This window comes from Triticum urartu, chromosome 4A, assembly GCF_056163025.1.
Source record: "Triticum urartu cultivar PI428250 chromosome 4A, HENAU_Tu73, whole genome shotgun sequence".
Classification (NCBI taxonomy): domain Eukaryota; kingdom Viridiplantae; phylum Streptophyta; class Magnoliopsida; order Poales; family Poaceae; genus Triticum; species Triticum urartu.
In genome coordinates this window covers 620061296-620073414 of record NC_141876.1, presented here as the reverse complement: position 1 = coordinate 620073414, position 12119 = coordinate 620061296, and the positions used below count along the sequence as shown (strand labels likewise).

Here is a 12119-nt window from a genome sequence, read left to right as displayed (position 1 = left end):
AATTTGAGATTGTGTGATGCATATCGTATAATCATACCCATGGATACTTGAGGTGACATTGGAGTATCTAGGTGACATTAGGGTTTTGGTTGATTTCTGTCTTAAGGTGTTATTCTAGTACAAACTCTAGGGCTGTTTGTGACACTTATAGGAATAGCCCAACGGATTGATTGGAAAGAATAACTTTGAGGTGGTTTCATACCCTACCATAATCTCTTCGTTCGTTCTCCGCTATTAGTGACTTTGGAGTGACTCTTTGTTGCATGTTGAGGGATAGTTTTATGATCCAATTATGTTAGTATTGTTGAGAGGACTTACACTAGTGAAAGTATGAACCCTAGGCCTTGTTTCAACGCATTGCAATACCGTTTACGCTCACTTTTATCACTTGCTACCTTGCTGTTTTTATTATTTCAGATTACAAAAACTATTATCTACTATCCATATTGCACTTGTATCACCATCTCTTCGCCGAACTAGTGCACCTATATAATTTACCATTGTATTGGGTGTGTTGGGGACACAAGAGACTCTTTGTTATTTGGTTGCAGTGTTGCTTGAGAGAGACCATCTTCATCCTACGCCTCCTACGGATTGATAAACCTTATGATGAGGACATCAATACCATTGTTACACCCACAACCCCTGCTACTATACACACTGGACCGATTACTAGAGCTCGCGCACGCCAATTGAATTATCAGGTACTTTCGTTTCTTGGTAACGATTCTAATGTTCATGAGAATATGATGCTGCCTAAATTGGATACATTTGTTTTGCTTACAAATGAAGGGCCTAGCTTGGACAAGAAAGATGAACCTTGGAGCAAGTTCAAGCATGGAGATGATGGCATGCGCAAGGGGAACAAGAACGGAGTTACAAGTGATGATTCCAGGACTCTGAAGCCACCATAATGAGTGCATGAAGCATGGGACGAAATATACAAGATGCCACTTCATAAATTTCGTCCAGAGGCTATTTTAGGTGCTGCGTCACCTTATTATTGGGCCAGGCCCATGTATTTTCGAAGTACTTAAGTATAGGCTGTTTTTAGAGTCCGTATGTGTGGGGAAACAAGAGTTAGGGTTGGTTTCGGACCCCTCCACCAAGGGCCACGAAATTCCGCCTCTCTCCTCCATATATACAGCCCTTAGGGCATCGTTTAGGCTTTGGGTTTTGTTTAGATTAAAAGTTCGCCATAGCTGCAACTTCGCGTACTTTGTTTGTGTCCAATGACCAGACCAAGACGTCACAGAACCCCACCTTGATCAATAAAGCTTTCATCTTATATTCGCAATATCCAGATTGCAATCTCAGTTTCTTACTTGTTCTTCGTTTGCTCGCAGGAAACAGACCCTCGTGGTCAGGTTGATCGTGCTCCGGCGTGGTCAATAACCCTCGGAAGTTGGTTTAGCGATTGCTAAGGCGCGACGTCTCGCACGTTCGTAGTCGGATCGTCAAGGTCGACTCCCACAGAAAACGATAGCCACCATCTCATCGAAACATCGGGACACCTTTGCCTCTATCAAGTGGTATCGGATTTTTAGGTTGCTCGGTGAGATTTTACAGTTTTTCGTAGATTAGATCGAGTCTGTTATTCATACCTACAGTCCACGAAAAAGCCAAAAAAATTAGGGTTAGTTCATCCTATCCGAACCAATCTGAGCCTTTGCATAATCTTTTCTGTATTTGCTTTGTTGAATTTGCGGTTGCATCGTCGTGTCAAGTTGCTGGTCTTAGCGTCTAGTCCTTTAGAGCTTCGAGTTCTGTTCATAGGTTGTCACGCCGCCGCCGCACCATCGTCATCATCATTACCATATACCACCACCCCACCATATACATCGCCGCTGCCATATACAACCACCAATCCGAGTCCACATATACCATCGCCATATACCACCACCAATCCGAGTCCAGATATACCATCGCCATATACCACCACCAATCCGAGTCCAGATATACCACCATAGTCCGTGTTCCACCAGATTCATCTCCGCCACCAGTCCTAGTCCGAGTCCAGTATTTGTTGCTTTGTTTTCGAGTTCCAGATCACGCCATACTCCAAGTCGTGAGAGAGTAGGACTCCTGAGATTCCGTGCTACCCGCAGAAGAAAAATAGTTCCAAACTCAAAAAAAAACTAAGTCTGGAAAAATCTGGCTAGGCAGTTTTTAGATCATTTGTAGACTTTTTCGAAAAAATTTGTTGCGGAGCAAAAAAAAGAGGAAAAAGGTGCAAAAAAAGTGAAAAAAATGAAAAAAATTCAGAGTGTGCTCCTCCATTGTTTACGTGCAGCGTTGTTATTTTGTTAGTGTTCTAGGCTCGCGTCTCTAGCACGGTCTAGCCTAGGACCAGCACAGTACCGTCGTTGAGCGTTTATTCAACTTTGCATCTCTGAATTGATTATTGCTGACCCTTTTTGCTACCATATTATAAGCCTTCCCAGCTCCACATACATCTACGTCGTGCGTTTGACTCTCCCTGGTAATCGCTCTATCCAAGCTTTGAGAGTTTTGACTACGACGGTTGCCGATCACCGCCTGCTGCTGGGTAAGAACTGGTAAGAATTTGAGATTGGCTTGACGGATTTGTGACACCACCACCACCTCTTGTTAGTATTCTGTAGGATCATATTCTTGTGTGTTTCTATTGTTGCTAACCATGGCAGGATCACAAGCCGACGAGACTAACTGGGAGAACATGACGAATAAGGAGTTGCATGATAAGTTTCAGCAAATGATGAGTGGACAGGTGCAAGATGTGCTAAACAGATTTGAAGAGGCCATGGAGAAGATAGATGGCATGGAGAAGACATTCGAAACAAAGCTCGATAACAGGTTTAATGAATTGCTCGCGCGTCTTCCACCACCACCACCGGCTGCACCTAACGCACCTCTACAACAACAACAACAACGACTACCTACACATCGTGAAACAGCCCTCCGCCGAGCGAGCCGTCTCCCTCTTGCACCTGGCCAAACTGTTGGTGCTGCTGTTGATACTTCTGTGGCTCCTACTGCTGATGCGGAGGAGGATGATTTTGCCGGAGATTACGAGGATGAGGTTGATCAAAATCAGAACTACGTGCCACCACCAGCACAGCAACCATCAGGTTGTCCACATGCAAATAATGGCAATGGTAGGGCTCACCCTCAGGTACGAGATCATGACCATCTCCCTAAACTAAAATTGAATATTCCACCATTTGAGGGTAGATATGTTCCTGATATATATCTTACTTGGGAGTTAGAAACTGAACAACGATTTACATGTTTACAATATCCCGAGGAGAGACGTGTTCCTGCTGCTGTTTGTGCATTCACTAGTTTTGCATGTGTTTGGTGGACATCCACTTGAGGGAAATTTGCTATTGTCCTATAAACCTCTGCACTTGGAGGCCCAACAACGTCTACAAGAAGAAGGTTGTGTAGTAGACATCACTTAATGCTTTGCCTGATCATCCTCTCAAGAAAAATGAAATACTTGATATCTTTTATAATGGACTAACCGATGCTTCCAGAGACCACCTGGATTGTTCTGCTGGTTGTGTTTTCAGGGAAAGAACTGTTGAGCAAGCTGAATTGCTATTGAACAATATATTGAGTAATGATAATGATTGGACACTTCCTGAACCAACTCCAAAGAAAAAGGGTATTCTATTTCTCAGTCCTGAAGATATGCAAGAGGCAAAGAAATCTATGAAAGAAAAGGGTATTAAAGCTGAAGATGTTAAGAATTTACCACCTATTGAAGAAATACATGGTCTTAATAACCCGACACAAGTAGTAAAGGTAAATTCTCTCTATAGATTTGATGAAGGTGATATTCCTCATAATAAGTCTGCTAGCCAATGCTTGGATGAGTTTGATAATTTTATTGTTAAACAAGAAAACTTCAATGCTTATGTTGGTAGACAATTGAAACGTAATGCTTATATGATCGAACACTTGAGTGATTATATGTCTAGAGTTAAAGGTGACCTTAAACTTATTAGTAAACATGCTTCTATGGTTACCACTCAAGTAGAATAAGTGCTTAAAGCACATGATGATTTGCTCAATGAATTGAATAATAAGGAAAATGGTAGTGCTGTTAGAGTTGTGACTAGAGGGGGTAAAATGACTCAGGAACCTTTGTATCCTGAGGGCCACCCTAAGAGAGTTGAGCAAGATTCTCAGATAACTAATGTTGATACACCTAGTCCTTCTAAGAAGAAGAAAAAGAAAAATGATAGGACTTTGCATGCTTCTAGTGAACCTGTTGTTGACACACCTGAGAATCCCAATGATATTTCTATTTCTGATGCTGAAACACAATGTGGTAATGAACATGAACCTAGTGATAATGTTAATGATGATGTTCATGTTGATGCTCAACCTAGCAATAACAATGATGTAGAGACTGAACCTGCTGTTGATATTGATAACCCACAATCAAAGAATCAACATTATGATAAGAGAGACTTTGTTGCTAGAAAGCACGGTAAAGAAAGAGAACCATGGGAGACTTCGTTGCTAGAAAGCACGGTAAAGAAAGAGAACCATGGGTTCAAAAACCCATGCCTTTTCCTCCTAAACCATCCAAGAAAAAGGATGATGAGGATTTTGAGCGCTTTGCTGAAATGATTAGACCTATCTTTTTACGTATGTGTTTGACTGATATGATTAAAATGAATCCTTATGCTAAGTATATGAAAGATATTGTTACAAATAAAAGAAAGATAGCGGAAGCTGAAATTTCCACCATGCTTACCAAATATACTTTTAAAGGTGGAATACCTAAGAAATTAGGAGATCCAGGAGTACTAACTATACCATGCTCCATTAAAAGAAACTATGTTAAAACTGCCTTATGTGATCTTGGAGCCGGTGTTAGTGTTATGCCTCTCTCTTTATATTGTAGACTTGATCTGAATGAGTTGACATCTACTAAAATGCTGGGAAGTTTCAATTTGTTGGCAGAAGGAACACACATGGTTCCCAGGCCACTTACGTTGCCGCATCACTTGCCTAGTCAGAATTGCATCTTGCGAGAGTTGCCAAAGGAAGATTTGGATTTTAAGGAGAATTTTAGCTTTCCAAATCCACCTAAAGTTGCACCCACTAAGGGGCTTTTCGAGCCATTTATACATGGACTTAGTAGTGTATTTGCCCGATTTGTTCAGGCTCCAATACACCGAATCAGGGGCATCTGACAGGTGCATATTGCGAACATGATCTCGTAGGTTAGCCCATTGTTCCATTAGACCAGCGTCCAATCTTCTGCGAAAGAAATTAGCGCATACTATGGACTCTTACTTATCCAGAGTACAGTTCTGATCGACACAAATGTCAAACAGGCGGGGGAATTGTTCATGAAAATGAGTCAGTCCATTGATAGAACCTTTCCAAAGCCTAGTCAGATTGCCAGCCCCCACGTGTATTTTCCTACCTATCATATACAAATTATTGATTTTCAACAGGTTTTTCCAGCAAGGTGAGTTAGAGAAACGAGGACCCACAGTCGTAACAGTTTGGTTTCGCAAGTATCTAGCCCTGACAATATCTTGCCAGATCCCTTTCTGGGTATCTAGTTCCTACCACCACTTTAGCATTGGACTAATATTTTGTCTGCGTGAATCTTTAACTCCGAGTCCACCCTTATCTTTTGATCTACAGTTTCTGCTCCGTCTAACTAAGTGGTATCTTTATTTCTTATTGCACCCTTGCCAGAAGAATCTCCTTCTATGTTTATCCAGCTTCTCCACAAAGGTTTGGATTTGGATTGAGATTTGGATTTGGGTTTGGATCGGACGGCGTCGGATCCCTCATCCTCTCCCCTCTTTGGGTTTGGGTTTGGCTTTGGCAGCGTAGGGAGGGGATCCAGTCCAGTCCAACCCTCGTCCTCCCCCCTCTCCCTACCCCTACCCCCCTACCCCGGCCGTCGACTCCCAACCGCCGCCGCCGTCGCCCTGCGAGAAGGACGGGTGAGATGTCAGCCGGCCAGCCGAGGAAGCGGCCCCCGAACGCGCCGCCGCCCAACCAGCAGCAGCAGCACAAGAGATCGAGCAAGCGGGCGAGGGGCTCCCCTCTGCTGACCCTCAGCTCTCACATCCACCTCCGCTGGGATGACCGCTCCAGGCGGGCCCTCCCCGCCGACGACCAGATCGGCATCCCCTGGCGCCACCTCGCCCCCTTCATCGACTCCCCGCCCCGCGCCCGCCGCGCCCTCGCCCTCGCCGACGTCGCCCCCGTCCCCAGGCGGATTTTCTCCCTGGGCGACATCCCTCTCCTCGGTGGGGTGTTGTCCTACGAGGTACTAATCTGCTCTCCTCTCGCTCTCCTTGTTAATATATATATTCCTGCTGAGGGAGGGATTCCTGCCTGCTAGGTCTGGGACGCCTGCCTGACGGAGGCCGACAGGAGGTTCCTTGCCAGGTTTCTTCCGGCCGGCTCCGATGCCGAGGAAGCAGTGCGCCATTTGCTCACAGGGGAAAATCACCACTTTGGGAACCCCCTTGTAACCTGGCAAGTATTTCTTTTCTTTTTTCTTTTCTTCATTCAGTTTGCTACTACTTATACTAGTACACACCCTGCTTCATGTTCCACACGCACACACATTTGTCACCATAATTTCTCTTCATTAGCTTCTGTTGCACTCCAGGTCCTCTTCTCTTTGCTCTGCTCATCTTCACCCAGACGCTATACTTCACAAGGAGCAGCAAATCAGAGCCGATAACAAGGCATATCATGCACTGTTGAACAACTACCATTCCGAGTATGCTGCTAATATTCTACTCCATTCTGCTCGTATTGCAGTGCAATTTCTTAACAACACCCTAACTTAACTATGCAGCATCACTGAGACCCTCACCAGGTGGAGGGACAAATGGTTAACTTGTGACAATCCAAAAAGCTTGTTCAGGTTATTCTCTCCCCCTCTCTCAGGTTTTTTTTTATTCAATGCTTTTGCTTCTACATCTTATTGGCAGTTGCTCGTTCATCTTCTCCAGAATGACCAACTTGTGAAACACACACACACACACACAACTTGATGCTCCTGCTGACCTTTGAATAGTTTTATGATTATTCACTGAGATTTAAGGAAGTTTCTTTTTAAGCAGCTACTAAAGTTACTATAAAGTTGGGTCATCTATTTTGGAACGGAGGGAGTAACTTTTCAAGCTCCTTTTTTACTCCTTAGCTTCTGGCTTGCCGCCCAGCCTTTAGGAATTATCATTGGATTGGCACTTCCTTTTTTGTTATCTTGTGAAATATATATCTCTCCTATATTTTTACTACTAGTTTGAATACCCTGGCGATGCTTCGTTAGTTGCTACTAATACTTCAACTGCTTCCCATTGGCTCTTACAAAAGGAAAAGCTCATGTGTTTTGGATTATTCTGACTTGAAGCCTATTATTGCTTATCTCGTGTAGGGATAACCTTGCTAAACAGCGACGAGGGGACCGGCAGTCATCCGGAGAAAATGTCATATTTTCTAACGCTCCTAAGAATGCAATACCCATGAAGGTTGTACGAAACGGTGATGTCACAAAGTATATGTCATATATTAAGGTAAACTTTTTGGTGCTTAGAATAGATTTTTGCTTCCGCTATGCTGGAGTGGAAATGTAAATAAAGTTCAAGCCATTGCAGTTCTTCTTATAACATAATAGTATAACCAATCGTATAACACTTCTGTTTCTAATGCAGTGTCAAGCTTTAATTTGCTTCTTCAACCCAGTAGCATCGAATTCATTTAGGACTAAAGTAACTGTTAGATCTGACATGAATCCAGTTTTCTGAAATATTTTCCTGCTGGACTGTTGAATTTCCGATTGTTGCATCCATCAGCCACAGCCGATAGTAATATACCATGTTCCCCTTATGAGGATGCCATGTTGTTTGGATGTATCTACCAGCAATTGTTTTCAATGTACTGCTGATGTTATGCTTATCTGGAATCACAGATTTACTTTGGTGTGCCTATTTTTCAGGTCAGCAGGGCTCAACATGATCTTGTTAAGAGAATGAAACAATCTGGTGATGGCATTCAGACAAGACATCTTGTTGGTGTTATTGGTGATATCGATAACTTTCATGTGAAACCATATGAGACACTGATGGAGGATGAGAAACAGAAACTGCACGATCATTGGTCAGTAATAATATCTTGATTTTGTTTGTTTTTACTTTTGATTGGTCTTTTCTTACGTCAAACTATACCCATGCTAGGGTCATTCTGTCATGTAAAGAACTCCCTGCTGCTTTCAAGGCCCGCCGGGAAGAGAAGTTGGTTGCTGAGAAATTAAGGAGGTCTTTGTGCCTTGAAATTGCAGAGAGGAATATGTCTGAGGTGGAAAAGGTTTGCTATGCCTTACCATTTTGAGCACTTCTACTTTTATATGAAGAACATGATGCGGAATTTACTTCTGTATGAAAATAGACTGGATTTTTCGCTTAGATGGGTTGAGCGCACATGATGTCAAACTGCTTGCACATGCATCTCTTAACAAATCCCGGACTAAGTTGTAGATGCTTGCTTCAAAAGACATGCTGTTGATAGTATTTGGTACAGCTATACATCTATTGTGCACGAGAATAGCAGGTTTCTTACTACACATTGCTGCCCAATGGGTCATTATACAATTTTATGATGGCAATGTATTAGTAATCATGCAGCACAGTCGGTTTAGGCACCGGGTAAACATGAAAATTTGCAAAGCATTTCTTATTTATTATGTATTCATTTAAAAGTTATGGTTAGTTTCTAACAATCTGCCTTCTAATTTTTTTATGAGAAGGCAGAGCAGTTAGGTGTCAGAACCGCAGAAGTTGGGCAAGATGGCGCTTATCGAAATAGTGGCACCTCAGATGGACAGGAAGAACTGGTAGAGCACTCGCCTCAGGATGTGCCGCAATCCGGGAATAATAGCAGCGCAGGTCTTGAAGATGAAGAAGATGCCAATGATACAAGTGATACTACTGATACATCCACAGACTCTCATGACAGCCCAAACACGACAGATCAAGATGGCAATGATGGCAATGGTACGAGTGATACAGGTACATCCACTGACTCTCATGACGGCCCAAACGTGACAGATCAGGATGTTATGGACACGAATAACACGAATATACATACCCAGAGTCAGGGTACCTCAGACGAGCAAGATGAAGAAGTTGAAAAGATTAGCAGCACAAGTGCTAAAAGTGGCGACAGCTCAGACGCGCAAGATGAAGCCCCTGTGGATATAAGCTGTAGGAACGGAATCTCCCAGAGCGATCCAGGCATGGCAGATGATGATATGGAAGACACCAGCTGCAATGATACAACTCTCCGAGACCATCACATTCCAGATATGCAATCTCAGGAGCCCAAGGCCATGAGCGGCACGATCTCACCTATTCAAGGCCTCAACAGCCCGAATATGCTAGTTCAAGATTGCAAGAAGACTGGCTATATAGGTTTTCCTATTCATGTTCATGGCGGTTTCGATGAGCAAACTGACGACTTGAAGAACATGTGCTACCCAAGTGCCTCAACTGGACATGACAATAAAAAAGAGATGAATGGCATGATTCTTGATCAAAGAGAGACTGATGATATCTCAATGATGCCCTCTGATAGTACTTTGAGCAGGCAAACTAATGTGGAAGGTCCTGAACTAAAAGGGCCTGCAAAATGCGAGAAAGAATTATGGCAGTCAGCAAGCTCTGTGGATTCCTTTTACCACCCTCCCGGGAATGGCCTATACGCACAATCAGGTGCCCTGCAGCTTAAACATCATCTGTCTGGAGGGCCACCAACTTGTATGATTGACTTGAAGGTAGATGACAGACGCAGACAGCAAACTCAAATCGGTGTTCCTGCTGCGCAACCGATGAGCAATTCAGCATCTCTGTTGCAACCATGCACCAACCAGCTAAACGGTGAGCAGCTCCTAAATGGCACAAAGGGTGTCGGAATGGTCCCCTCTTATTCCCTGGGACATGTGAACGGCATGAAACAGTCTATGGGCTTGCATTCCATGACAAACGGACACCTAGCTCAATCTGGCCTGGCCCAAGAGCAGATGCAATTGCTTGGTGAGAGGCACAGCGGACTTTACTCGCAGCAAGTTGAGAACAACATCAACATGTATTCCAGTGCAACGCTCTGTACTCAGAACAGCTTTCCTATGGTCGAGCCGCAAAGTTTTGCGGGTCACGTGCCTGCAGATCGGAGTCGCAGCTGGTTCCCTGATGAGGACCAACCATCACATAATAATTGGTCTGGAATGGGATCAAACGGCGTCGTTTTAGGCCAGGATGTGCCTGGCGGGGATGGGAGTCTTCTGAGCGTCCTGTCCCAGTACAAGCAGCAGGTATCTTCACGCCCGCCGGGCTCTGACCAGCTGCTCCTTGGAGGAAGGAGGAATCTAGTTGCTCCTCTTGGTGTTGCTGAGAACATGGTTCTTCCATCCCCAGATGTGTATGGTTACACCCACCAGAATAATGTGGCAAGCAGCCAGGTAGACAGCAATCTGCAATGGGCACAGGGAATGACCCGTCCTTCTTCCTCTGCTGCTTGTTTCAGGCAGTTTGGTGGAGGGCCCTGGTCAAGATAGCATCTCATCTCACCTCACCTATCTGTCTCTGGCTGGTTGTATATGTTCTCTGATTTATTCCTGAGATTGCGGGAGGAGGCGGTTTTGTTAGATTTGAGGGCGGATTTGTTGGTGTACATAGTGTGCCGGGGTGTAGATATGCGAGTTGCGGCGCAGAGAAGAAAGAGAATGAATAAGGGCTTCTTCAGTGCAACTCCATCTGAGGTTTAGATTAGAATGTTTTTATTCTTCTTGGAATTTACAGAATAAGGAGATGCTGCCCCCACCAGCCAGGAGTTTGTTTTGTAGTGTCGATTATTCATGGTGAATTCAAGAATTTGACTTCATTTGGTGGTACAATTTTGTCGCTGTACTTTGTACTCTGTCTCTGATGAATATGAGATATGTTGCAATGCCTTTCTTTGGGTCAGATTCAAATTGCTCTACAAGAATATTTGTTTTAAACTCACACTATCTAGTGGCGCTACCTTATTTGAATATTTGACAGAGAATTTCAAATTTATGCCATGTGACTAGCATATGACCTAATTTTTTAAGTTAATTTTATGATTGAACTTGAGGTTCAAAATTTGAGGAGGCCATAGGAGTTTTTTCTTATTAAAAATGACCCAATCTATTATAAAGGTTCATCATATGAACAAAGCACCCAAAACATAATAAAAAGAGTTAATTACATCTGGAGTACATAAACTTGCGCTGCGGTAACATGACCATACAAAAAACCCATAAAAGTGGTACATTATTTTGATGTTGTATCATATAGGTAGGGTATTACCTCACCATGATGGCCCGAACCTGGGTAAAGCCCTCGTGCTAACCCTCATCTGACACTTTTAGCTACGTTCTCTATCCTACTGAGGGATCTGACGGTTTTTCTACTAGCAATTTGTGTTAATCAGTGTCGGAAGTGATAGTTAGTATGATGCAATCATGTTCTTTAGGTAAATTCGGTTTCAATTCTGTCCAAATTAGTTTGCAATTCTATCCAATTACTATTTATCTCAATTTGCAGTTGAGTAACAAATTACAGTTGCTCAATTGACACCTTGGACAAAAACTTCACATATCAACTTGAGAAAACCCGACATGATCCATTTATTCTTCTTCGGCATACATCGATCTACAATCACACAAACCGCATAATAACCAATGCAACCCCATAATAAAGAACAACACTTGCAAACACCACAAATATTACAAACAAAACTCTCTTCCCCTTATTTTGCTCTACTCATTATGTTGATTCCTCTCTTGCTTCATCCTACAGATATCCCGATCCTTCTCAAACTGAGCCTAGCCTTTTGCAGCTTCTTGTTTTCCTCTACAAGCTTGTGAATCACATTCAGTCAAATTTCCAGACAGTAAAAATAGAGTGAACCTAAAAACCTATTTGATAGCTCTGAAATCGTCGTCCTGCATCAAATCCTTCATTGCACACTCTAAGAACCGGCGTCATTTTTGCGCCCATGGATTCAACCCTATCATGTTGGCCAATTTCACATGACCCAATCTCATCCACCTATTTCATGAC

At 43.3% G+C, this 12119-nt stretch overlaps 1 protein-coding gene across 1 annotated transcript; it reads left to right on the top strand.

Moving 5' to 3' along the window:
- The first annotated feature begins 5849 nt into the window (after positions 1-5849).
- On the top strand, positions 5850-10997 carry LOC125530339 (nuclear factor kappa-B-binding protein). Its single transcript, XM_087519357.1, has 8 exons — positions 5850-6292; positions 6368-6504; positions 6641-6754; positions 6833-6901; positions 7415-7553; positions 7976-8136; positions 8214-8343; positions 8783-10997. The coding sequence occupies exons 1-8, from the start codon at positions 5969-5971 to the stop codon at positions 10586-10588; spliced, it is 2880 nt and encodes a 959-aa protein (XP_087375483.1). The 5' UTR covers positions 5850-5968; the 3' UTR covers positions 10589-10997.
- Positions 10998-12119: the final 1122 nt, after the last annotated feature.